At 32.8% G+C, this 28000-nt stretch overlaps 2 protein-coding genes, 2 long non-coding RNA genes and 1 other non-coding gene across 20 annotated transcripts; all 5 read right to left on the reverse strand.

The window, feature by feature from the left end:
- Nucleotides 1-1100: 1100 nt before the first annotated feature.
- Nucleotides 1101-4999, reverse strand: LOC127250718 (GDSL esterase/lipase At4g10955). Of its 3 annotated transcripts, XM_051274131.1 has the most exons (3): nt 4854-4999; nt 3141-3277; nt 1101-2213 (listed from the first exon to the last, which is right to left on the reverse strand). In XM_051274131.1, exons 2-3 carry the CDS (start codon nt 3239-3241, stop codon nt 1247-1249), a joined length of 1068 nt encoding a protein of 355 aa, XP_051130088.1. In that variant the 5' UTR covers nt 3242-3277; nt 4854-4999; the 3' UTR covers nt 1101-1246. The 3 variants fall into 3 exon arrangements, with proteins under 3 accessions (XP_051130088.1, XP_051130089.1, XP_051130090.1); XM_051274132.1 differs by lacking the exon at nt 4854-4999 and having other exon boundaries at nt 1101-2208; nt 3141-3276; XM_051274133.1 differs by lacking the exon at nt 4854-4999 and having other exon boundaries at nt 1101-2223; nt 3141-3263.
- A 4867-nt stretch (nt 5000-9866) lies between these two features.
- LOC127250131 (uncharacterized) lies at nt 9867-15371 on the reverse strand. 13 transcript variants are annotated; one of them, XR_007838555.1, is made up of 9 exons: nt 15073-15371; nt 12374-14832; nt 12085-12149; nt 11897-12001; nt 11206-11252; nt 11041-11104; nt 10771-10861; nt 10625-10671; nt 9867-10525 (listed from the first exon to the last, which is right to left on the reverse strand). It is a non-coding gene; the product is annotated as an uncharacterized LOC127250131 (long non-coding RNA). The 13 variants fall into 13 exon arrangements; XR_007838548.1 differs by having other exon boundaries at nt 11180-11252; nt 11927-12001; nt 15073-15370; XR_007838546.1 differs by having other exon boundaries at nt 11180-11252; nt 15073-15370.
- A 1663-nt stretch (nt 15372-17034) lies between these two features.
- On the reverse strand, nt 17035-24518 carry LOC127250538 (UDP-glucose 4-epimerase GEPI48-like). 2 transcript variants are annotated; one of them, XM_051273868.1, is made up of 10 exons: nt 24401-24518; nt 21398-21599; nt 20059-20108; nt 19594-19729; nt 19388-19489; nt 19070-19297; nt 18832-18910; nt 17593-17675; nt 17412-17503; nt 17035-17292 (listed from the first exon to the last, which is right to left on the reverse strand). In XM_051273868.1, the coding sequence occupies exons 2-10, from the start codon at nt 21578-21580 to the stop codon at nt 17196-17198; spliced, it is 1050 nt and encodes a 349-aa protein (XP_051129825.1). In that variant the 5' UTR covers nt 21581-21599; nt 24401-24518; the 3' UTR covers nt 17035-17195. The 2 variants fall into 2 exon arrangements, with proteins under 2 accessions (XP_051129825.1, XP_051129824.1); XM_051273867.1 differs by lacking the exon at nt 24401-24518 and having other exon boundaries at nt 21398-21677.
- A 33-nt stretch (nt 24519-24551) lies between these two features.
- On the reverse strand, nt 24552-24624 carry TRNAA-CGC (transfer RNA alanine (anticodon CGC)). Its single transcript has one exon. It is a non-coding gene; the product is annotated as a tRNA-Ala (tRNA).
- A 667-nt stretch (nt 24625-25291) lies between these two features.
- On the reverse strand, nt 25292-28000 carry LOC127250094 (uncharacterized). Its single transcript, XR_007838530.1, has 3 exons — nt 27841-28000; nt 26408-26559; nt 25292-25555 (listed from the first exon to the last, which is right to left on the reverse strand). It is a non-coding gene; the product is annotated as an uncharacterized LOC127250094 (long non-coding RNA).

The following is a 28000-nucleotide window of genomic DNA, read 5'->3' on the forward strand; positions in this document are numbered from 1 at the left end:
AGTACCGTACGGAAATTTGGAGTGATTTGAGTAAATTTGGCGTGTGTGGGTGAAAAAGGAAAAATAATGTGAAACATCTTGTCCACATGGTAAGATTAAATAAATCATCACGTGCTTAAATGAATTGTAATCTCATTTATTGTAAATGGATCCATTGGAATTGAATTGGATAGGCTTAGCTGTAATTTAAATTTGATTTAGGTTTGAACTTAGGTTTAAGGAGGGAGCAATTGGTGGCATGCCAAAATTACTTCAAAAGATCACTTGCAAAGCAAAACTCAAATATGTTCTTATTTTTTAAATTTGTTATTTGATTTCGATTTAAATTTCCCTCATTTCGATTTTCACTTCTTAATTAATCAACAATATATAATTCCAATTACTTACATATATAAAAATAATTCCAATTACTTATTTTCATACTATCTATAAAATCAAGATTAATGATTCCGCCAACAGTATGAAATGAACATATATTTAAATTTGCCTATATGAACATATATCTAAATTTGCCTATTTTTGACATTGAATATATTGCCTATATTCCTAGTATAGCATTGAATAGCAGGGAAAGAATGAGGACATTGTATAATTTATGGTTGTGTTGTTTTGTAGGTTTTAGCAAAGATTTTAATTATACTGATTCTTTTTTCTTTTTTTTTTAAAAAAAATATATATAATTTTACATTCAAAATATTATATCAACCACCTTTATCTATATCGCATCAAATAACTATTCAAATTTAACTTCTTACTATTAAAAAATTCAAACCCAATAACTAAAATCCACGTACAAAAATCCACAGACAAACAAAACCTACATGTTTGAGTCAATGAATGACATTTCCACCGACAAGGTTTGAAATTTTTGTCAATATTCATCTACAATTATATTTAATATTAACGTTTTACTATTCTAATTTTTTTTTATCTTTTGGTTAAATTTGAAATAATTTAGTTTAAATTTGATATTAAAATATTATTTTATGGCCTTTTTAGAATAAAAAATGTGTATTCTTTTCGAAAAATACATGATGTAATTAATAAAATTTGGTAAAATCGACCTACAGAAACAGAACATGTGTCTAAACAAAAGCCCGTGAAATAGAAGTGAATATATTTACGAACAAATCTTGTTTCAATCCAAAAAAAAACACAACATATATCCTCATATTTCACCTAAAATTCCCACATATTTTCAACTAAATTGATATATATATAGAGAGAGAGGGTAAGAATCATACCATCACTTGAAAGTGTAAGTCTTTGTATCCAAACGAAGATCCTCTCTCCACCATTGATGTATTCCATGAGCATCCTTGAAGTCCCTCGCCGGAGAACGGTTCACCGACACCGTCGCCGACGGAATAAGATGAACCGGGTCTCCTCCGGCCGGCCGGCCCAATGCATTCATCAAGAACCCTCCGATCGAGTGCTGCGTCGCCAGCCGTTCGATCGCCCCGACTCCCATATCCTCCATCCGTTTTCGGTGCTCGAAGTACCCCACGTACTCCGAGCATATGTCGTCGGCCGGATTCACAAACAAGCCCGGGACCCACGCCGCCAGCGCGGTAAACGAAGCGTCGGAAGAACGGTCGGTTCGGTTCTTCGATGCCAGAGCGAGCCCGGCGGTTATCACGCTCCCCGCAAATCGAATCCCATGCTTCACCTTCTTGTCCTGAATCCTCTCGATCGGGGCGGAAACGAAGGGCGGGTTGAACAGGAACGACTCGAGGAGAACGCCTGTCCTCGCCGTGGTCTTCCCGGCAAGCATCGCCATTGCGGCGCCGAGGGAATGCCCGGCTAGCCAGACATTGGAGCTCCCGAACGTTGCGACGACGTGTCGGACGGCTTGTATTGCTGCCTCAAACCGGGGTGTCTGATGCAGACGGTTTTGGAGGATCTGGACGTTGAGTTCGATGTCTTGTGCGACGGCGTCTCCTTTCGTTATCGTGCCTCGGAAAGCAATCACGTAGCGCGGAGCTTCGCCGTGATTTTCGACCGACTCCGTTGGCGCGAGTTGAAATATAGCGCCGAATATGCTACGGTCTGCGTTGTCGACGAGCAGCTTATATATCTGAAAATCGAAGGACTTCCACCATGGAGGGGCGAGGGCTCGGGTCTCATCTCGTTTCTCTTGGCGGTCTCGTTCCAGAATGTATACACTTTGAACCATGCATGCAGCAACGGACCTTCGGTGGTCGGGATCTGCCCTGCGAAATACTTGTGTAAGAAAAACAGATTTAAACAAGGTTTCCGAATCCTCTATGGTTGTGTACTTTTTGTAGGTTTTAGCACAGATTTTTACTATATAGATTCTTTTTTTCTCTAGAAAGATATCAAATTTACTACAAATTTATTTTACACTCAAAACACCACATCAACCTCTATTTATATCACATCAAACAACTATTCAAATTCAATTTTTTACTATTCAAAAATCCAAACCCACAAACAAACACACCCTATATGTTTCTTTAAAGTCGATCTTTGGTTTCGTGTTATTCAACAAATTTTTTCCTTTCCAAAACTGTCATATCAAACACACATGGTAACAAAAAAATCAATTTTTCATACCAAATATTGCATCAAACACCTATTTTCAGACACCATTTCGAGACACATTTTTACTATTCTCAAACCGTAAACTCATAATCCAAATCTTAAAGAATCTCGACTGTTCCACAAAATCGTGTTCTGGATTTCTGCTACAATCTTAAAGGATGATTAACAAGTCAAGTAACGTCAAGGCTCCGATGGTGCTTCGAGCGGCTAACTCAAACAAACAAGTATTGTACTACAAAAGTAATAAAAAAAATTTAAGTCTACAGAATCCAAGTCCCAAAACTTGCATTATTCTGAGCTTTTATCAAGTATGTTTGATGATCTTGAACTCGAGCTCGAGCTCAAGCATCATACAAAAAATGTAGTCAGGCCTGAGAATACTGCTACTTGTACTCAACTTGAATTTACTGATAAATTTGATTAGATCAAGAGTTAGAATAAAATCGAGCTTAGAAACACGATAGCATATCAGATCTCATGTATGGATACCGGATATAAGATAGAGCAGCTTGGAATGGTCATGAATCCATAATTGATCGGCAAAGAACACAAACATTGTAGAGCATAGGTCATACCAGTTAACTGTGGTGAGGTGCAAAGGTCCTGAGAGGTAAAAATTTTCCCTCTCCGATACGATAGGATCTGTAGGATCAATAATTTCAGTTGATGACGACATAACTGGATTTTATGTCTGAAATTGTGCTCCTTACACCTGCACAAAATCGCAACATATTAAATGATTAAGGTTAAAATTCACTAATTAATGCAAACACCATAAAAAGGAAAATCGGGTACTATTACTCTAGCACACTTTATGAAACAGTTGATGAAAATCAAGTCAGCTTTCGCTGATCCCTACCTTTATTACAACAAAAGGCAATAATGTTCTTACATGACTTCAATTAAACACAAGATCAATAGTGTTGGATAATCAGTAATTGAAGAAACCGCAGAAAGAATAACATCGCAACAAAGAACTGATCTAAAGAAACCTTTTTTGTTTTTAAGTCACAAGAAAAACTGAAATTACTTGAGTTTATCCCTCCAAACAGAGAAGGAAACACTCGATACCTACACATGCATCTTTTTTCCCGTTCCATCTTTCGAAACTCCCTTTCTCCAATCTGTAACCAGTCACCGGGGAGACTAATCCACCCAACTGGCGAAATCTAGTATTTATAAACTAAAAATTGGGTATAAATCAAGCTTAAGATTCAGGACCAAGCCTACATACAGGTGCTTGCAAGCCAAAACACCATCCGAGTAGAACAGCAACTATAATTCAATAAGCTCAACCTTAGTGGCCCGAAAAACCTCTAGCCACATTTTCGCGTCCATAGCAACCGTCTAGAACGCTCTATTTGCCTCGAAAGGCAATAAACGCACTCCAAACATCTATCAAATCCGAATTTCCATTGCACTTGGCTATATGTTCCATGAAATATTCACCTGCCCATTCTCACTCTACCTTTGTTTCTCAAAAGTCAAAACCCCTCTTTCTACATTTCTATTATGATTCATGAAGACCATCCAACCTGATGGCTCTACAATATGTAAAGTCTTACGTGTAAAACCAGCCATGATACTACAAGGTATACTTTCAAGCCAAAAAAATTCCTCCAAGTTTTGGAGCCATAAAAAACCTATGTTATGTTTCCATCGACACTTTAGGAACTTTTTCAATATTTATAAATAATAAAATAAAAAAAAAATGGCATCAAATACATTTTTCATCTCACAAAAAGTAACATCAAATAATCAATTTTTCTATATTCTCAATATTTTCCAGAACTCCAGGATTTCCAAAAACTTCTAGTAAAAGGGGTCCGATGTCTGTAGTTAATTTGGGTGAAATTACAGCAAGGAAAATGTAGGTTTCTCCACTCAATCAATCCAATGAGAAATATCCCTCACAATACAACAAACAGTGAAAACACTCCGAACATTTATTCATAATCAGTAGAACATTTTCCCTCTCTGCTCGGATCTGTCAGATAAATCTAAAAACACCAACGATTCACATCCTAAAACGACAATCAAAACAAATAAATTAATCAAATTTAACAAGTGAATACTAATTCCGAAACAAAAAGGAACACCGCTTGCCTAGCCTCCAACCACGAATACAAATTTCATCGACTAAGCTTCAGAAAACAGAAAATGAAAATCACAAAAATGAAAACGTATATTAAAATTCGGACTGAAACGGAAGCAATAGAAATATAGAATACATTACGCCAACCAAATCAAATCCTGCTTAACCGAAAATACATTAGCGAATCATTCACCTCCAAAGTAGGGCTCGAAGTTGCAGGCAACGCGATCTACAGTTTCCGTCTCTCCCGCCCGAGATCGACAGAGAAGAGAAAGTCCGGTCGCGATGCGATTTATCTATGCTTCGCTTTCGTTTTTGTTACTTCACTTCTAAAGTCTCTATTATTAAGAGGGTCATTTTATAATAATAATAATAATAATAATAATAGATTTTTAACATATGTTTAATTGTGAGCTGTTGGTTGGACGTTACATCTAAAATTAGGGTATGCATTTAATGTTCAAAATATGATAAAATTTAAATTAATATAAAGTCGGTGCTGCTGCTGCTGCTATGTTATCATCAATATTATTTATTTTATATACATGAGAATGTGTTGTATTCAATTTTTGGATATTTAATTTTCGGACGATCTAAATAATCAGTCAAAAAATTGGTGAAACTCCATTATGATGCTATTATTTCGTATTTAATGATTAGGTGAATAAAATGGGAGTCTGCTAAAGAGAAATTACACAAATTGAATCAAGCTTGGATTATAAATCAAAATATAAGGATAAAATAGTATGAAAATGCAAACGGAATTAGAGGGTGTTTGGGAAACAACATTTTGAAGAGCTTTTACTTATTGAACCGCTTTTAACTGTTTGACCGGTAAAAAAATTAATTTAGGTGTTTAGTAAATTAATCCAAAATTCATCTACCTAGCGTTTTGAAATACCTTTTTCATTTTAATTTTGGCTATTCCTTATTTACCTTTAAAATTTAATTATTTATTTTATACATATAAATATATTTTTATAGCAGTATTTATTAATTATTTTTAATATATTTAATTTATTAAATTATATTTTTATTTTTGTAAATTTAAAATAATTACTATTATTAATTATTACACATAAATTATTTTATTTATAAAGTATATAAATTTTTAAAACTAAATTAAATAGAAAAAAAAAATTATTAATTTATTTATAATTATTAAAACAATAATTAACATAATAAAAAAATATATACGAAAAATTTATCATTTTATATTTTACATAATTTCAATAAAAAATTATTATTTTTTAGTAAAAATAATTTTCTCAAATCTAAATAATAAAAATAGAAATAAATATTTTATAATATTTTTAAAATTTTCAATAATTAATAACAAAAATTATCATAAGTTTCAAACCAAAATGAACAAAATTAAATATTTTAAAAAATAACATATTAATGTCCTTAATAGTCATTTTATGTATAAACAGTTAACATGAAAACAGTTGTTTTACCAAACACTTTAATATAAACTACTAATTGAATCAGCTACTCAAACCAACTAATTGAATCAGCTAAGAGCTAAAAGCTATCTACTAATTGTCAAACGCACCTTAATAAAAAAGTCAAGACACATAAATAAACAAGAGTCGAAGAAAAACCAAATAAAAAAGTCAAGACACATAAGTAAACAAGAGTCGAAGAAAAACCAAATATATATATATATATATCTATACAAAGAAAATGCAAATTTTGATTGTTTGTCATTTACTTTCCCATAGTGTGTTTATTTGGGGATTGGATTTTTTTAAATACACTAGTTATCCCATTTTTTCTTTCCAAAAAATCAAATCAAACACCTATTTTTCATTTTTTATATTATACTAAAATTAATTTTACATTCAAAACATCACATCAACACTTATTTATATAAGATAATACAACTATTCAAATCTCAATTCAAAATCACAAACCCACCCTAGTAACTACCATAACTAATCTTTTTTATTTTGAAAAAAACCCAAAAAAAAATCTAACATAGGCGGACAATATTATATTAATATTAAAATTTTAATTAAATAAAACTACTTCCAAATATTTTAAATATCTGAATTAAAACAAAACCAAAATCGAATCAAATATAATTATTAATATAAATTTTAAAATATATTTAATTTTGTTAACCCAACCAAAAAAAATATAAAAAATCAAAATCGAACCAAACAAATATCAAATATACAGTATTTGTATTCGAACCAAAATTGCTTGGTTAACCGAAAATTCAGTTCGATTCAACGGATCGACAGTTCGGTTTGATTTTTTTGTCCACCCCTAACATCGTCAATCTAAACCCCCTACCCTCTTCAATCTAACCCATCCGATCCTCATCTACCATGATGAACGATCCGAATTTTATCATTACAGTACTGATGGGTGCATCCCCAGAACAAACACGGTTAGTGAAACCAAACAGGTCTGTCTAAACGGAGCCTTAACATGTCTAATCCACAGAAAAAACAAGCACAAAATATTTTTGGAAACATCTATCCCAAGTAATAAGCACACAACCAAAACAAACATACAACATGTACATCATATCTCAAATAAAAATTCACATTTGGATAAAATAATATATATATATATATGCAAGCTTTCAAGCATATATACGTCCAAGAAAGATAAACACACAATCAAAATAGAAGCTTTTGGACATAGTTAGCCCACAAGAAGTAAATCTACAAGTTTCTAAGCACACATAAGATCAATAGATATAATAACCACACATAGAAAGAAGCCTGTCCCCCATAGAAAATAAGCACTGTAAAAAGCAAAACAAAAAAGAAAACATATTCCATAGGGCAATCCCAAATGATAATAAAAATGTAATAAAAACAAATATACAAGTTTCGAGCATGTCCACTAACAATTAATAAGCGCACAGTATGAGAACAGATATGCACATACTTCTCAATACATAGTAAGCACACATTCATACTTCTATGCAAGTTTTCTAAGTACCCTTGCCACAACAGAGATAATAAACACAATCAAAATAAATATACAAGATTTCAAAGATTTTCATCCGCAACATAAAATAAGCATACAATCATGAGAAATATGCAAGCTTTTCTTTCAAACACACTTGCTCCAACATAAAACAAACACAACCCAAACAAGCATGCGAGCTTCCTGGCACAACTACCCCAACAAATAATAAGTGCACAATCCAAATAGTTACACGGGCATTTAGGGATGGATGCCCATAACAATTCAAAACAAATATACAGGCTATCAGCCGTGCTTCACAATCCAAGCATATATACAAACTTTTGGGAACACCAACTCCAACAGATGATAAGCTTATCGGCAACCCACACACTGTATTGAGTTTAAGATACACTTACCTCTAACAGAAAATAAGTACACAACCAAATCGGCATTACAAGCATTCGAGCAAATCTTACCCAGCCAGATAAGCACAGTCAAAAATAAAAAGGGAGGCTTTCAAACACATTAGTCCTCAATAAACACTAGCACCACAATCAAAACAAATATGTAAGCTTTTGAGCAAGTTCAGACCTAAAAGAAGATAAATACGCGGTCAAAACAAATATTCAAGCTTTCAAATGCCTCCCACCTACCCAAAAATAATAATCAGCACATAAATGAACAACAAACTTTCAAGCACACCAACCCCAACAACAGGGTTTAAGGAAAAGGCAGTAACAAAAACTAGCATAGCAAACAACCAGAGTGATAGAGAGAAACAAAGGACAGCATAATAAAATTGGTCCTTAACCTCTTGAAGGCTGTCATGAAACAAATTGAGTGTTCTCTCCAACTGTCATGAGATATAATTGAATTTACCAAAGGTTGTGCTACCTGATACTCACCGGCCTTCAGATATGGTAAAGGCAACAACAAAAAACCACCAACAATTTAAAACAAATAAATGGGATCGCTAAAGAAATCTAATTTTTAAATAAAAGCCCAAGTCTCTGGAATCAATCACTATATCATCCCATTCAAATGAGGATTCTCAAATTTCAGCTCATTCACAACATCCTTAAACCTCACGAATTCTGTTACCAAATCAAGTAGAAATAATAAATTTCCAACATTAACTTGCAAAGTATAAATATGATGCAGCATGTGAACTCTAAGCTAACAACAATACTGTTTACCACGCTATGCACTGACCACGTCTGAGAAGAGCATATTCAAGTCTCTCACCAACCAACAAAGAGTCAATAATATTGATGCAAAGATACACGGATCATCATTTCTATGTGAATGTGCATAAATATGCGTATCATTTTGAATTTTAATCCCTCACTAAAAGGTTTATGGTCAAACCTCACTTCACTTTATGTCCACCAACATTATACCAAAAACACAGAAGCAAAACAGCAACATAAAAATATATACAAAAAATAACAGATAAATAAATAAACAGAGATAGAGTCTCAAATCCATGAATGTTGGCAAAACTTTCACAATCAAACCAACACCTCGAGGCAAATGACCTGCAAGAGGTACTCTGCAACAAGTGCTTAGTGACCAAAAGCTATTTCTTTTATTGCCATAGGTTGACCAAAGTTTCAAGCATGACCATAGCTTTTGGATACACTTTCCCCATGACAATGAACAAGAAACTAGTCAAAACAGCAATATATAGGCTTTTAAACACATTAGCCACCAACACAATATGATGCACGATTTAAGGCACTATGTGTCCCAACAAAAAACAAACATACAATTCAAAGGGATCCTATAATTAATAACACATTGTGTTAGATGTGTGTATTTACTTTGAACACACTTTCCACAGGACAATGAACAAGAAACTAGTCAAAACAGTGATATGTAGGCTTTTAAACACATTTGCCACCAACACAACATGATGCACGATTTAAGGCACTGTGTCCCAACAAAAAACAGGCATACAATTCAAAGGGATCCTATAATTAATAACACATTGTGTTTGATGTGTGTATTTACTTTGAGTACACTTGCTAACAACAAATAATAAGCACATAAGTAATACAACTATGCAAGAGTTCAAGCACACATTGCATTGAAAGATATTAAACACATTGCAGAAAGTCTACCTCCAAAAGACATAAGCACATGCTGAAAATAGATATATATAGTGGACACGACCAAACACAACACAAAGAGAACATACATTCCAAACAAATATACAAGCTATGAGGCATTCATGGCCCCAACAAAAATTCAGCACAATCCAAATAAATATGTAGGTTTTCACTATGCCAACCCTTAAACAATAATATAAGCACATATGTGTAACAAAGCTACAAGCTTCTGGCACACCTGCCCCTAATAATTAATAAGCACACAATAAATAATAAAAAATAATGCAAGCTTTGAGGCACCTTTTCCCAGCTGATAATAAACGCACAATCATAACAAATGTGCAAGCTTTTGGAGACGCCAATACAAGATAAGCACAAGGTAAGAACAAATATGAAGACAACACAAAATTAGCTTACAGTCAAGCACATATGCAACCTTCCAAGAACATCTACCTTCAACAAATAATAAGATCACAGTAAAAATAAAATAAACAAAAAAAGTCATGCAGGCATTTGGGATGCATGCACCCTAACAAATAGTAAGTATACATCAGAACAAATATACAAGCTTTCAAGCATGCTTGCTCAAAGTAGATAGCAAGTACACAATTCAAATATACATACAAACTATTGGGCACGCTAACAAAACAAACAAACCATTAAATATATTATGTTGACTGCACTGCAGCACCTCCTTTGATGCAGGAATCATTAAATATATTCCGCTGACTATGAAAGATTATTTAAAACAAGTATAACACAAGAGATAATCGTACCTTCAATATACCTTCAGTTGTCAAAACCATGAAAGCAGCTTCAAAGGCTGTTTCAAAATGTTGGGAATTTACATTATTAGGAATCTCTTATCTGATTGACTATGAAAGATTATTTAAAACAAGTATAACACAAAAGATAATCGTACCTTCAATACACCTTCAATTGTCAAAACCATGAAGGCAGCTTCAAAGGCTGTTTCAAAATCTTGGGAATTTACATTATTAGAAATCTCATATCTGATTGACTATGAAAGATTATTTAAAACAAGTATAACACGAGAGATAATCATACCTTCAATATAACTTCAATTGTCAAAACCATGAAAGCCACTTCAAAGGCTGTTTCAAAATCTTGAAAATTTACATTATTAGAAATCTCATATCTGAAAATCAAGGAAACAAAGAAACATAGATCAAACAGAATGGATTCAAACTAACATCCATAATATGTTCAAAATAGGGACCATAATGAGTATACAAATCACAGAAAGAACCATTATCACAAGATTATTGCATCAAAACCAAACCATGGAAAGTAAAAGTAAAATTAAATTGTGCACACCTCACACCCTTCATATGAAAGATTTCATAACTATTCCAATCCTTGCATTCCCGCCTTTTATATGCTGAAATGATAGGTAAATTCAAGTAGCAATGTTAAAAGAGCATCAATGTAGAAGTAGAAAAGAAATGAAAAAAACCTTGTCTTTACTGCCGTGAGTGCAACCTCTAAGTTCACAAAGAAAGAATTTCAATCATATGTACCCACAATGTCTGCATTATCAAAAGCAAAAAAAAAAAAAAAAAAAAAAAAAAAAAAAAAAAAAAGAGAGAAGTGGATGCATGATCATTTTCGAAAAAATAGTAGCAGGAAAACATCATCATGACTACAATCGAACATAGGTTGAATACCACATTTATGAGTTTTAGATAGACCCCATAACATAATAATAGTTACTTCTTTCCTTATCAGCACCATGATTCATACTGAGATATCAAAAATTAACTCCTATATGATAAGGTAAAAAGACAACCAAAAAATTTAATAAAATAACCCAAAATACTTCACAAACACCTCAAACAGATTTGCTTTTCAAATTATTTGTAGGCTTCTGCAGTAAAAACCATATCAAAAAAGGATACAACAATGAAATTGAAGGGTTGATAAGCATTTGACATTCCTAACCACTATTTATTTTACCAATCTTTTATAACTTTCATCATGAGTAAAAAGGTTGGGATCAAACTTTGAATATTTTAAATAGTTATAGTTTCTCACTTATACTCATCACTTTCAGAAATAATACAAATTTCACACTGTGTATCCTTGAGGGATTCAAACATACACAAAATTTACCATAGTTAAGATTAGATACAAAAATGCTACCAAAATGGCCAGACTCTGAGAATTATACAACCTTGGATGCTTTGATATTTGCATAGCCCACCTTGGTTCCAAAATCTTGTTTTAAAGAATCTTATGCTCAAATGAGTTAAGAGTACGTTAGTCCAAAATGGAATGTCTGAGAAGAAACAAGCACACATTTTCCAACATTAACTTGAGAAGCATATTTATGGCGCAAAAGATAACTCTTATCCCACATACCTCTTGCTTAATGAACTCCAGACCAGGGCAAGTAGTTGACAATGATAGTGTGCACTGACCCACTTCTGGTAAAAAAAAGATAAAAATTATCAAACTAACCATTAGTGTCAATAATGATGATTGGATATGAATATTACAATACAAATTATTATGTATGTTTAACCCCTCACTAGAGATTTGTTTGGTCAATCATCAAACCACTTTATGCCCACCAGCATGACACAAAGGAACAGAAGCAAAATATAAACTAATATAAAAATGAAACAAATGAACAGAAACAGCCTCTTACCCCACTATAATTGGCAAAAGGTTATACAATTCACCTCCATATCCAGATTCCAGGTGAATGAACCTGAAAGAAGCCCTTTGTATTAAGTACTTGGTGATAAAAGCTATTTATTGCCTTACCATATAGCTCCATCATCTTGCAGCATAATTGTAGTAAAGTTATTGTAAACTCAAATGATTAATATAAATGTAAAAATAAAAATTAAAAACAAACAAACAAACAGATTTTTTCATGGAACTTAATGAATAGGGAGTGCAAATCAATCAAACAATTGCATTATAAGAAGAATGGCAGCAGCAAGAGCAAGAGGATTAAGCAGCATTGGAATAGACAAACATACTTAGCACCACTGATAATGGAGCATTCTTCTCATTCATAAAAATAGAAAGATTTGATCAGAAAATAGGTCAAGAGAACTTGGAAGCATTGTGGGGAAGTGAACAAAGCTGAAAAAGAAGTCATGTTTGAAAATTTGGCAAAAATGCATTTTTGGACAGAAAATCAACTTTAAATAGGGAGCTACTTTGTAAAATGATTCAATGCCAAATGATATCTGATTCATATGGCGCTATCATTTGCCATGAAAACAATGAATATGTTTTATACAAGGTAATAATTACACATAGAGCCTAAAAACTTAATGGGAAGATTTATAAATAAACCACAAAATGTAACATTTGTAAATGTATTATTCCTCCCAAATATTATACCAAAATCCAAATACAGACCTAGACCCAAACCAAGACCCAGCTTAGACCCAGACTAAACTCAGATCCAAATCCAGACGAGATCTCGAACCAGACCAGAACCAGACCCAAACACAGCCCTGCCCCAGATCCAGACCTGATCAAGACCCAAGCGAGCCTTGACCCAGATCTGGACCCAGCCCAAGCACAGGCCCAGGCATAGCCTAGAGCCAAACCCAGACCAGACCAAGACCCAAATCCAGACCCTGGCGAAGCCCAGAACCAACCCCAGCCCACCCCGGATCCAGCCCAGAACAAAACCCAAACTCAGCCCAAACCCCTCAGCCTAAACCAAGATCCAGCTCAAGCCAACCGAACACAAACCCAAGTTGAAAAGAAAAAAATCATTTCCATTCCATTTTTATAAAGGTTAAAAAAAAAAATTAGAATACTTTGGGGCAAAAATCAATTATGGATAGAAAACAAACTTAAAACAAGAACTACTTTGGAAAACCATAACAATGACATAGTCAACTACTTCAAATTCATAAAAATTGTTACATAGTTACAAATGAAAAACAAATTAAAACATTCCTTTTCGAAAATTTGATTGTTGTGATTTATTGTGAATCTTTGGAAACAGTGATGAAAACAAATCTTGTAAGAGTTACTCAATCATCTACCATGAAAACTAAGAATATGTTTTATATAAGTTACAGATATAGAGCCTAAAACTGAAATGAGAGAATTGTAGAAGAACAGATAACATATGTAAATGTATTATTCCACTAGAAAATAAGAAGGAATTATGAGATAAGTCCCCTTTAGAACCCCACAAACTCAGCATAAACTAGATCTAGAACCCAAACCCAAATCCAGACCCAAACCAGACCCGAACCCAGCCCTGCCCCAGATCCAGACCCAGATAAGACCCAGGCCAAGGCCCAACCTAGAACCAAACCCAGACCCAGCCCAAGCCCACGCCTAGGAAATTCCCAAACCCAAACCCAGACTCAGACCAGACCAAGACCCAGCCCCAGACTCAACCCAGACTCAGACCCAGCCCAGACCCAAATCCAGAACCTGACCAAGCCCAGACCCAACCCCAGCCCACCCGAAACCCAGTCCAGACCCAGACCTACGCCCAGCCCAAACCCAACTTAGATCCAGGTCTAGACCTAGATCCAAACCTGACCCAACCCAGACAAGGCATACGCAAGCATAACCTAGAGCCAGACCAGCCACAAACTAAAACCCAAGCCAGGCATAGAACCATCCCAAGAATTGGACATGGAGTAATAAAAGTAATCATAATAATAACCAAAACCAGAACTAAACACATCCCACCAAAGATTAAAAAACAACTCACATACTTCAGGGCAATAAACTTATATTATGAATAAATATGTAAATCTGCAGCACCAATGGCATAGCATAACATAGCAATTGATCCCTAAAGATTAAGAGAAAGTTGCATATGAATTAATTGCAAGAGACAAAAAAACGTTTCCAGGAGACAATGAAAATGAGTTTTTCTTAGATGCAAAAGACCATAGGAATTGCACCGGAGAATAAATTAAAACATTTACAGTGTAGGGTTCTCACCAAAAATATGACAGAACCACAGAAATGAATTTATAGCATAAACTTAGAGAATTCTACGTACCAAAGAGGCGCTTCTTGAGAGGCCAAGATAGTAGAAGCAGATGTTTACCTTACCGTATTTTCCAAACAAAATCCAGAAATAGAAAGCATCTAGGTTTTGTAATTCACCTGCACGAAAATATCGATAAAGTAAATGAATATGTCAAAACCCTAATTATGAATTCCAGAAAGTAATAAAACTGTCCAGGCAATGAAATTAGAGAAAGACTTGAGAGAGAGAGAGCCCAACCACAGATATGATTGATAATCGAATCTGATTTCTAAAGAACCAACATTCCTGACAGAGAAATAAGCGTTTGCAATTGCGTACAAAACGAAAGAAACAATAAAGAACTACTCTAAACTTACTTACAGACACCATTTCAGCAGAGGAGGAGGCTTTCCTCTCGATTCTCAAATCTATCTCAAACGTCTTGAATCGTCGATGAACGTCTGCCTGGTGTTAAGTGTAAAAGGGCAATCGACTTCTGCCTATATATATATCATCGTCTTAATCCTACCGTTAAGAATTAAAAACAAAATTAGTGCGTTGTTACCATATATACAATGCCGAATGCCAGTTGTAATACAAAATTAAATCGGGAAGTAATTACTTACCATATAAAACATACTTTGTAGTTATGCTAGAAAATAAAAAAACCCAAATCATAATCTCTGGTTAATTAATGTGCAAGTAACACTACAGACAATATAAATATTACTCTTTAAATAAAATACTAATAAAGCCGTTTGTTTATGTTAGAAATATAATACCATATAAAATATACTTTGTACTTAAAAAATATATATATTTATATATTATCAAGAAATTGATTAAATAATAATTAGAGCTGATGGATTGAATGCCCGTCTTACTTTATAAAAAATTGGATCGTAATTTTTCGATTCCATTAAAATGTTGATCTAAACAAGTCAATTTAAGTAGGTTATGGATTGAAAGTATGTGACGAGTCAGCCAGTAGGCCAAATACTTGTAATAATTTGCACTTTTTTGTGGCATGTCACTCACATTTAAAAATAGTTCTAAAGGTCTTATCTACTTAAAAATTTTTAAAAATAATTTTAATAGTGTTTTATAATATTAAAAAATAAAGATATTTATATAAAAAAACAAATATAAAATTTTTTTACTGTTATGTATAAAAAGATAAATATGATCCTTAGAAGTGGACAAATAAAATGGTATTTTTTATTATAATAAAAATAATTAAATATTAATATTTAAAATATTTTTTTATTTTCACATAAATTATAAATATATGATTAATTCATAAATAAAATATAAAGAGCAAAATTATGTTATATTATCATTAGCTTAAACCAATTAACTAATACTCCCTCCGATTCCAAAACTATATGAACATTTGAGATGTATACAAAAATTAAAGAATAATAATATTATATTGATATTAAGTATAAATGTTTTTCTAAAAGATTAAAATACTCATACTTTATGCCATTATTGTGAAACTAGTTAAACGAGACTATTATTTTGAGAGAGACGAAAATGACAAAAACTGGACTATTGTTTTAAAACGAAAAGAATACTTTTTATGATTATTGTTCTTCTATTGAAATGTTATCAATGTTAATCTCGTAATTATTTCAATTTTTCATCTTTTATTTTGTTTGTCTTTCATATTTTACTATTATTTTATAGTTTTCTTATTCTAGAATCTATTGGCAGGTTAGTAAAATTAACTATAGTTTTTCTTTAGTTTTTGCTATTATTATTTTTTAGATACATCGACTAATTATATTTAAAATTTATTATATTAGCTATTTATTTTAAAACATTTATTATTTAAATTCCACTATAAAACTATTTTAAAACTTTTTTAGATGTTAATTATGAAAATACTTATAACATTAATATATATTTTTTAATATTTAGTTAACTGAATTGGATTGACTAAATTTTTTCGCCATAAATCGATACACAAACAACCCACTTATTTTCTTTCTATGGCAGATTTAGAGCTAATCCATCCCTCTAATCAAATTTGACAGATATAATAATAATAATAATAGAAAATTGCCAAAAAAAAAAAAAAAAAAACCCACCATATGCCAAATTATCATTTTTGTAATTATTTTTGTCATTTGACAACGTGTTTAGTTCACACCAAGAGCAATTATACCCGACCAATGAATAAAAATAACTACTTTTGCAAATATGTAAAATATATATTACTATCGAAACAAATAAAAACAATAATAGAGTTTTTGCAATTTTCCCATAATAATAATGTTAAAATAGATGTAATAAATATAAATCGACCAGAACAAAACCCTTATAACAACAAAAGCGACTGTAAACTGTTCTTGCATTTTATTGCCTTCCTTAACAAAAACCAACTCATGTCTTTTCTTTACTCAAAAACACAACACAACAAACACAAAACACAAAAATCACAAATATAGCAAAAGGGGAGATAAGAACCAAACCCATACTCCACCTTTCCTCAAGTTCACTTCTCCAGCGCCGCCGGCGGCTCGTAGCCGTACGGGTTCTTGCTGGCCCAGTTCCACTGGTCGCGGCACATCTCATCGATCCCGTATTTCGCCCTTTCGCACAAACAATCGAGTGAGAAGACAAACCGGGTCGATAAAAATGTAAAGATTTTACGTTACGAGCAAGCAATTATATAATCGAAATGCGATGCGATTTGCTAGAAAATGCTTACTTCCAGTTGAGCTCGCGCTCGGCTTTTTCCGTTGATGCATATACGATCTCGGCATCACCGGGGCGTCGATCAGCCATCTCCAGCGGGATTTTCTGTTCAGTCGGGATTAAAAAAAAGAAAAGAGTCGTCAATGCACTAAGCACAACGATGATGGCCGGGTATTATAGCTTGAAGAACTGACCTTTCCGGAAACTTTCTCGAATGACGATACCATTTCCAACACGGATGTTCCCTTCCCGGTTCCGAGATTGTAGACTTCGCACCCTGCAGTTTTGTTTTCGACGGAATTACCAGAAAATGCAAATTTTAATAAAACAAAAAATATAAATATTTGAAACTACATCAGCTAAATGCTACTCCCTATGTCCGCCAAATTTATTCTCACTTTATTTTTCAGTTCGTCCGCTAAATTTATCTCATTACTAATTTTGGCAACGTCAACAAATCAACGTTTAATTATTATCTTTCATTCAACACTTATTTACAACAAATACCACTGACTTTATAAAATTTTCTCTTCATTTATTTTAATTTTTAACTGAATTTTCAAAAATACTCTCGACTACCTATCCCTTTTTCAATAAAACATTAATTTTTCTTAAACTCCGTCACCCAAATGTGCTAAATTTAATGGATAGGAGGAAGTATTAAATAAGCCAAATCACTTGATTCTCATAATACTCTTCAAAGAAAACGAAAAAAATATATATTTTTCTCAATCGAACATTTTAGTAAACATGCTTCATTATTTAATAAATGTAGTCCCACAATATTAATAAAATATTTTATTATTTTAACTTAAAAGTACTAAAATACGAATTTCAATGCACATTCATTGTTAGATATGTGACCTTACATCCTAAATACTTTTTTATTATTTTCGTCCGTCACACTCAAAAGTATGTATTTTCTTTTTTAATAAAAGTAATTATACAATAATACCAAAATATAAAGGCAAAAATGTCAAAATCTCTTATGCACTTCCACTAACCAATAAAATACTTTTATTTTTTAATTTACTACAAAACTCCAAGATGCCCCTTTCAAAAGGTACGGAGAGAGAATAAAACATTACTAGGAAGAGAGTATATTACTATTAAAATGCAAAATAACAAAATTTTCCTAAATTCAAGCTCAATCGAGCAGCTTGCAAGCTTGGCTCGGGCTAGGCTCTTTTATGATATAAGGAATTTTCAATCTCGAGATTGGCTCATCTATTTCTATAAAATTTTCGGACAAAACATTGTGTCATTGAGCCAGTAATGGTTAGAGGTACTAATTAATTGCACATGCACAACATATTACTACAAACTAAACAACATCGAGTCAACGTATCTGAGTAATGTCAAAGAGGCGAAATTCACGAGGAGAAAAAGAATAAAGACGAAACAAAGGAAAACAGTGGACGCAGAATACGTACCTACAGAAGGGTCAGAAAGCTTCTTCAAAGCAGCAATATGGCCATCTGCTAAATCAACAACATGGATATAATCTCGTACCTGAAAATCACAGATGCAGTTGAAAAAAAATCAGAGACTTCCATAGTTGATGCTTTATATCAATTCTTGAATCTTCGAGAAAATGAAAATGGTGGATAAAAAATGATTGAATTTGCGAAAACTAGAATTAAAGATCCAATTTTTAGCGTAAATGGATACCCCGGTTCCGTCCTTTGTTCCATAATCCGTTCCGAAGACTGTCAGTGCAGGTCGCCTACCAACAGCTACTTGCTGCACGAATGGCATGAGATTGTTCGGAATTCCACGAGGATCTTCACCTATGTACCCGCTTGAGTGTGCGCCCACCGGGTTGAAGTACCTCAACAATATGATTTTCCATGACTTGTCGGATTGGTAGATGTCTCGGCAAATTTCTTCAATGAAAAGCTTTGGTAAAGAAAAAGGGATAGTTTAAGTTAGCCGGCAGAGAGCATTTGTTAAGAAATGTTTTTTAAATAAAAGTAACTAATGCGATACCTTTGTACGCCCATAAGGATTCATAGCACTGATGGGGGACTCCTCTGTGCAAGGCACCACTTTCGGCCATCCGTAAACAGTTGCCGATGAAGAAAACACGAGCTGAATGAATAAATCGAAAAATACAAGACCATGAAATACATACACATATCCGTGTGTGTGTGTGTGTAAATATGTACAATAACAGCAATGAAATTTGGCCATACATTTTTACATCCGTGAGCGACCATAACTTCGAGCAAAGTAATTGTACCGATGAGGTTATTGTCATAGTAAAGCAAGGGCTTCTGCACGCTTTCACCAACAGCTTTTAATCCAGCGAAATGAATAACAGAATCGAACCTTCATTAAACACAATACAAATAAACTAATGTTAGCATCAATATAAAAAAAAAAAATTCCTTCAACTTGGTAAAGAGATCTGTTCCCGATTAATTTCTGCGAAAATATCTTGAAGAGTTAGTTTTCATAGAAACACTATCACCTAGAGAAATGCATTTTGGATCGACCACTTCCTAAACTGTTCCAACCCCAACAAGAACCATACTCGAAAAAGAAGAATATGATCCACATCATCAACTATAGTATGTTTCATTCTCCAGTCGATTCCAGAAGCAGATGCCGGTATTGAGAACTATAAAATCAAATAACATGATCACGCAAATACTCACTTTTCAGAAGCAAAGAGCTTCTCAAGCGCCGGTTTGTCCCGGAGATCAATCTGCAACGCAACACCAAGAATCACATTATACAAGTCAAAAATCCGTAGTTGTATATAAATTCAACCATTGAATGAATTAGGACTTCAAACAAGTCAAGATGAGCCAATGAGTATATATTAACCATTAGTATACTCGAGTTTCAACTAAAATATAACTCAATTATTTTAGAAGTACTAAATTATAAACAATTAGTCATACACTAGAAAATCAAACTCACTCACGAGCCACGCAACATGATTCTTCGCTCAAAGTCAAATTTGAGCAAGCAAGCCAAGTACTTCTTCGATCTAACTTGAATTGACTGAGCTCAAGCCAAGCTATGTACTTATTGGCTCAAACTAGAGTTCGACTGAGCTCAGGCGGACAAGCCAAGCCAAGCCATGTACTTATTGGCTCAAACTAGAGTTCGACTGAGCTCAGGCAGACAAGCCAAGCCAAGCCATGTACTTATTGGCTCAAACTAGAGTTCGACTGAGCTCAGGCGGACAAGCCAAGCCATGTACTTCTTGGCTCAAACTAGAATTCAACCGAGCTCACGCAGACAAGCCAAGCCAAGTATTTCTTGGCTCGAGTTTCAACTAAAAAATTACTCAACTATTATAAATTACTAAATTATAAACAATTAGTTGTACGCTAAAAATTCAAACCGCTCATGAGCCACGCAACGTGATTCTTCGCTCAAAGTCAATTTTGAGCAAGCAAGCCAAGTACTTCTTCGATCTAACTAGAATTGACTGCGCTCTGGCAAACAAGCCAAGCCAAGTACTTCTTGGCTCAAACTCGAATTCAGCCAAGCTCAGGCAAACAAGCCAAGCCAAGCCGAGTACTTCTCGGCTCAAACTCAAGTTTGACTCAGCTCTGGAGTAGTGATTGGATCGAATTTGAACTTGATCGAACTCAGGAAGAGCTCTACTCCAATGGATGTCAGGGCATGCAGGATGCAGCCCCAAGATCTAATCAACAAACGAACATCAAGCAAAACTACAATTTTATCAAATACCCAATCAGATCAGAAATCTTTGAAATCTTTGCATCTAATAAGAAGAACACTACACAGATCAAAACAAAAAGCAAACTCTATTTACTATCGTCAGTCAATCAAACTGAATACAACAGAAATTCACTTCCAGAGAGTTCTACAACTCTACAGAACACTCTCTATCGACACCAAAAACAGCAGAGATTAAAAAATAAATATAAGGATAGGATCACGCGGGAACTGGAGAGCATCTCAAGATCAGTGGAGGAAAAATACGGTGAATCTATTGAAAATAACAAAATAGAAGACCTTGTGAAAAACGAGATTGGAGCCATGGTCGCCGGCGAGCTCCTGGACTCGTTTGAGGGAGATCTGGGAAGAGTTGTCGAGGTTATCGACGACAACCGCCTTGTAACCGCCGAGAAGTAGCTGGAGCACGGTGTGGCTTCCAATGTAACCTGCACCGCCGGTCACCAGTACAGTCGACGCCATTATCGATTGATCGATCGATCTGCAAGAACAGAAAGGGAGATTTGAAGGAAACTGTGGGGAAGTGAGTAGAGATTTATAACGCCATTGTAGAAGCCGACCGTAGTTGAAAAGCTTTTGAAAAGCACCGTCAAAATAATAATAATAATAATAATAATAATAATAATAATAATAAATTACATATGTAATAATAATAATAAAATAAATAAATAATGTTTATTTATATAATAATACCCAAGTTGAAATTATTATAATCTATTTATTTTTAAAAAAATATATTAAAATTTTGATATAACAAAACTTTTGGTATATTAAAATTTTTTATTAGTTTTTATTATTATAAAAAATATAGTTGATCCTGACCATATATTGAAATAAGTTTGATATTTTGGTCTAAACACAAAAAAAAAATAGTGTATCCTTTTTAATACTTTAGTATTCCGTATATCAATTTATAATAATAAGTTAATATATTAATATTAGAATTATTATTTTTAATTTTAGTATTTTGTATTCCCTCCATCCCATGTAATATGTAGACACGAGAAAGTATAATCAGTAAGTAATTAAGAAATATATTAGTAAAAATAATTATAGATTAAAATTAAGATAAGTAAATAGTTTAATTAAAATTAAGAAAATTATAAAATTTAAAATTTAAAATGCGATTAAAGTGCATAATTATATTTTCAAAAATAAAAATAACAAATTATATTAGACGGACGAAAATATAAAATATAAATAAATTATATGGGACGGAGAAAGTATAAAATAATATATATTGATACTAAAACTTTAGTAGGGTATCAGAATATATATTTGTTATATCTATTTTTTATATTTAAATTTTAGTACAATATGGATATTTTTTTTAATATTTAAAAAAAATGGGTACCGTATATAATATTTTTAAAAATAAGTCGTCCTTTGTTCGGATTCTGATTCTGTCAGCTGAGTGTAGATGTGTTTGCTTTTGCTTTGTCAGAGACTTTTACCATTAAAAACCATTCGAGTGATTTTTAGTAATGGAAAAACAAATTATTTTATTTTGTAAAATATTTTAAAAATAATAAAATAGTAATATTTTAATAAATTTTTACGTAGTTAATAATAACCTACCAAACTTCTTAAACATTAAAATAACACAACTTGCATTTCTTCTAATTCATGAAGATTCCTTTTACCCGACAAGTTGCCACTACATTTCGATGAAATCGATTATCGTAATTAGGGGAAAATTATTATTATTATTATTATTATTATTATTTATTTTTTAAAAATCTTGATTGAATACACCAAAATTTAAAAAAAAAAATTAAAAATTTGAATTGAATACACCGGAGTCCAATAAAATTCAGGGTGTGTTTGTTTTGGGGATTGGATTAGATTTCCACTATTCATCCCATTTTTTCCATAAAAAATATCAAATCAAACATATATTTTTTATTTTTTATATTAACTAAAAATAAATTTTACATTCAAAACATCACATCATACAACTATTCAAATTAAAAATTTTTACTATTCAAATCCCAACTTAAAATCCAAACCCCCAAACAAACACACCCTGAAATAAAATCTATATTGAATACAACCGGTTGAAATTTTAACGGTAAAACAAAACATGATAAATTATTATTATTAATTTTGAAAAATATTTTTGAATGAGAAAAAAAAAAAAACAAAAAAAAATTGAGATTTTTGCTATACAACAAAACGTCGGCTGAAAAAACTAGACCGGTCAAAACGAGTTAGTGGGGCGGATTGGCCCACAACCCACCCTAACCCGCAAATAAGTGGGTTGTTTGCGGGCCTACCCACGGCGGAGCAGATCAAAATTTCATCAGCCCAACCAACCCACTGGCGGATGGCGAGTTAAGCGGGCTAGCCCACAGGCTTTTTAAAAATATTAATAATATAAATATTGTAATTAATATTTAAAAATAGCTAAAAATAGTTTTATTATAAAATTTAAATAATAAATATTTTAAAATAAATAAAAAATATAAAAATTCTCAATTCTAAATATTATTAATTAGTGTATTTAAAAAAATTAATAATTAAAAATACTTTATTTTAAAAATAAATCATAATTAATTTTATAAATTTGTAAAATTATAAAATAATAAAATGGAAGACGAACAAAAAAAATGATGAAAAATCGAAACAAATAACAATGTCATGAATAATATAATTAGAGAAGAAAAACAACATATTGATAATTTATTTAAGCTAATGATAATCTAAATTTTATTTTATTCATTAATTTATTTATAATGATATGTTTGTAATTTATAAAAAAAATAAAATATATTCTTATATTAATATTTGATTAGTTTCATTATAATTTTTTAATATGATAATAAAAAATAGTAAAAAAATACATTTAGTTAGACAAGTGAGTATTAATTATTATATTTACTTGACCGCTGGCTAGCCCACCCCACTACAAGCTAACACACCCTCAACCCGCGACCCACGCAGTTGGCCCATTTAAGCCCGCATTTTAACGGACTTGAAAAATTACAACTCTAACTCTCCCTAAAAGTGCGGGACGGACAACCAGACAGGCTCAACCCATTTTGACGACTTTATCAGAAAACTAATTATTGAATTCCTATCACTAACTCACTATCGTCTACAGACAGCACCAAAACCATAATTATGGATTGCTTCCAGAAATGGCAAAATCGAAGACTCTAGATGTGGATGGAAGCAGCTCATCAATTAACCATTTTACAAGCAAGCAAGCAATCCATACGCACTAAATCAAGCACCGACGAAAGGGATAGGAACTATCGAATACAGTACGTTCTTACTTACCCGAGGAAGACGATGATGAAGAAGAAGAAATAGCTCCTCAACGAGAACTTGGAGGATCAATTGATTGAAGCAGCGGCAAGTCGGCAACAGCAGTTAGGTTTCTTTTATCCTTGGCTCGATTGAACAGAAAAGGTTAAAAAGAAAAAATTTGTGGAGATGCGGGGAATCGAACCCCGTGCCTCTCGCATGCGAAGCGAGCGCTCTACCATATGAGCTACATCCCCGTTGTTGAAAGTTCTCTGTTTGTTTTTTATTTAAACAAAATAAATCACATAAATGCAAATAAAATGTGTTCTGCAATAGATTTTATGGAAAAGGATATATTCTAGAATTGCAACTAGCTTTTGTCTTTTACATAAATGACTCCAATAAACATGGCTTAGATTATACATATTTTTTAAAGAATTAAACCATTTTCAATAAGGTTGGGCCGAATCAAATTTTTTATTCTATACATGGAGTTACTATACAATGTTACCCGAGAATGGAATAACTATTTTTTATAATAAATTTATCTTTTAAAAATAAAATATAATTTTATTTGAATAAAATGAATCGTTGGTCTCAAATCACTCTTGCAACATATTTTAAATAATTCCATAAATAAACTTTTTTAACGAATTTGACACACTGAAAAACACGTGTCCGCTGAGTTGGCCCAGCAGACATGTGAAAAAATTATTTATTTATTTATTTTTAATTAATATATATTACCAGCTTGGCATGCCGCGTAAAAATCACACTTCAAACACACAGTACTGTCACTATTTATACTAGCATTAAAATTCTCCATACCTAACAAGAATAATAAAAATTTAAAACTAAAAACTAAAAACACTAAACAAACTAACCCCACCCCAAATGTGCAACAAAAGACTGAACAAAAGAACAAAAACAACAAAATCAAAATCTACATTGGAGCAAAGATGGCATTGATCCAAGTAAATCATATGACACTATCTACATGTTCTTTTTATTGCAATTGAAACAAAGCTGCTAGAACAGCAAACCATCAAGACAAACACAACAAAAATATACAGACGGCAAACACACAAATAAGTTTCGGTTAAAAAGGATACCGGACAATCTTGTTCAAGTTCGAGTCTTTTCCGCCATCCACAAAGCTATTGAGAAAGATCAGAAACAGCCACCCAACTGCCGAAGAGTACAGAAAAGGGAATCGTTAGGGTACTGCTTAGGACTAAGCTTACCTTAATCAGCACATTAAAAAAAAAAAAAAAAGGAAAAAGAAAAAATCCACGACATGTGTTGAATAATTGAAACAATGTAGTAACAGTTCATACTTTTCATATTCTACATTTATATTTTATGTTCTGGACCAGTTGGCAATCATATATGAACCGATTCAGCAAGATAATTCATTTCAATGCAGTTGGAAATGCAACTTAATGATATATGTGTAAAGTGATAACAATTCGATATGATGCAATGAATTAAGGAAAAAACTAAAATTTCTAATATGTGCAAATAATACAGGTAGCTATACAATAGACCGTTGATGCTCTTTGCTCGGCAATGAAAGATCCAATGCCTCAAAATGCTCGATTTTCATTTTAATGGAGCCCCGCCCTAGACCCAAAAAATTTAACTTTAAGAACTTGCGCAATTGGCAATCTTAAATGAACTAATTCAGCAAGATAATTCATTTCAATGCAGTTGAAGTTGCAACTTAAATGTATGTACATATCCGTGTATATGAATTAACAAAAAAAAAAAAAACACTTTTTAATCTATCTAAAGAATACAAGGTAGCAATATAAAAATAGGTAATGTTCTTCACTTGTTAATGAAAGATCCAACGCCTCAAACATGTTCATTTCTTATTCTATGCAGCCCGGAACGAATGGCATCTCATCAAAAATTCTAATTCTAATTAACTTCTAATGTGATTTGAGGGATGCCACAGAACTTATATAATATATGTAAAAAATATAAGTTAGCAAAAAAAAAAATTCAGGTTTTTTCTAGTTGTAGGTTCTTACATACCATGATAGCATCAATTTCATCTTGAGACACAGGAGTTCTCTTGGGCTGATCAGTAGCTTTTCCTCCAGTCGACATGCTGGCTGAAGTCCTGGAGAAATATTTTTGTACAAGATCCTCATTTGTTGAAGCCTCTTGTGTGTGGGATGTCGAATCTGAAAATAATCGGTGAGCTACTTAGGAAGATAATAGAAAGTAATATTCAAAATAGATATTGATTATTTATTTAACTTAATGATGTGTTTTTTCAGTAGAATTTTTCGCCGTTCAACATATAAACACCTAAAATATTTGCAACATGATTAAACAGTTTTGTGCTGATGTTTTCTATCGTTTAGCATATCTCTTAGTTGGTTCAATCATATTTTATATACCAGTCGACATTAGTATGTGGTTCGGAAGAAATTTTTTCCGATTGATATATAACCATACAACATAGTTCAACAGTTCAGTATTGATGACTATGTTTTCTATTGTTTAACAGATCTCTTACTTGGTTCAGTAGAAATTTTTACACTAGCAGTTTGTATATATAACTATCCAACATATTTACAACATAACTCAATATTTCTATGTACCAATGTTTTACAAGGTTTCGCAGATCTGTTACTAAAAATACACGATTTCCCAATAATATTACGAAAAAATACAAATATATGATATAAAAACACAAAAAAGAAAAAACAACATTCCCTATATACTTTTATGATTTATCATACTTCACAACAAAGACCCCTAAAACTATAAACATTAAACAAACATACTCTTGGTTCGATCATATTATCTATATCTATGCCGGTAAATATTACTGAATTCTAGAACAGATTTAGCAAATAATCTACTCCCATTATCATTTTGTCCAAGTCAAGTGATTGAAAACTCATTATCCAAATATAGCTAGAGTGATGCAGGGGAGTTCCTCATGTTTATAGGAGCAGATTATCGCTCAGATACTGCTGAAACTGCTACAGAACCCTTGTTCTTAAATTCTATCACCTGTCCTATAGATCATCATGAACTCGATTTCCAAATCCATCGCATATGCAAGAGGTAGTGCTAACATACTCTTTTCATTTTTATTTTTTTTTCCTCTTCCATATATTATGTATGTATTAGAGTTTAGAACATGTGATTATTGGCTCAATTGTGCCTTTTCTAGTGGAATTAAGTAACTCGATATTGCACAAAACATATCGATCACTTGGAACACCAACAGTTTCCAGAATCAGAAACAGGATTTTCCAAACTGACTATGGAAACAAACATTCGCGAAGAAAGCCACAATTAAGCATCGTTACACCATGGAAGCTCGTTGAATAGCCGAAATAAATAAATATATAAATAATCACACCAACCAAACCAGAAAGTTGCAGATTACCACGTCGAACACGAATAACCTAACGGAAACAGATGGGAAGAGGATCAAGTACTCTGACCAGAAGGCTTGGGACGCCTCTGAGGAAACTTGATCCGCGGTACTCTCTTCATCACCGGCCGGCCTTGCGTGCCTTCAACACTGATGCTTCTACGCCTTCGAGAGGATTACCACACGGAAATGGGGAAACTCTTCTAGGAACGAACGAACCTTCAATTTCC

The sequence above is a fragment of the Andrographis paniculata genome, unplaced genomic scaffold (assembly GCF_009805555.1).
Source record: "Andrographis paniculata isolate CXL003 unplaced genomic scaffold, ASM980555v1 Contig37END, whole genome shotgun sequence".
Taxonomy (NCBI): Eukaryota; Viridiplantae; Streptophyta; class Magnoliopsida; order Lamiales; family Acanthaceae; genus Andrographis; species Andrographis paniculata.

Coding starts and splice junctions, on each gene's coding strand:
- LOC127250718 (XM_051274131.1), bottom strand. CDS start 3,241: ATGTCGTCATCAACTGAAATTATTGATCCTACAGATCCTATCGTATCG. Junction 2,214..3,140: donor CACCTCACCACAGTTAACTG/GTATGACCTATG, acceptor AGTATTTCGCAG/GGCAGATCCCGACCACCGAA.
- LOC127250538 (XM_051273868.1), bottom strand. CDS start 21,580: ATGGCGTCGACTGTACTGGTGACCGGCGGTGCAGGTTACATTGGAAGC. Junction 19,730..20,058: donor AAGCTCTTTGCTTCTGAAAA/GTGAGTATTTGC, acceptor TGTTTAATGAAG/GTTCGATTCTGTTATTCATT. Junction 17,676..18,831: donor GCTTTCTGACCCTTCTGTAG/GTACGTATTCTG, acceptor ACAAAACTGCAG/GGTGCGAAGTCTACAATCTC.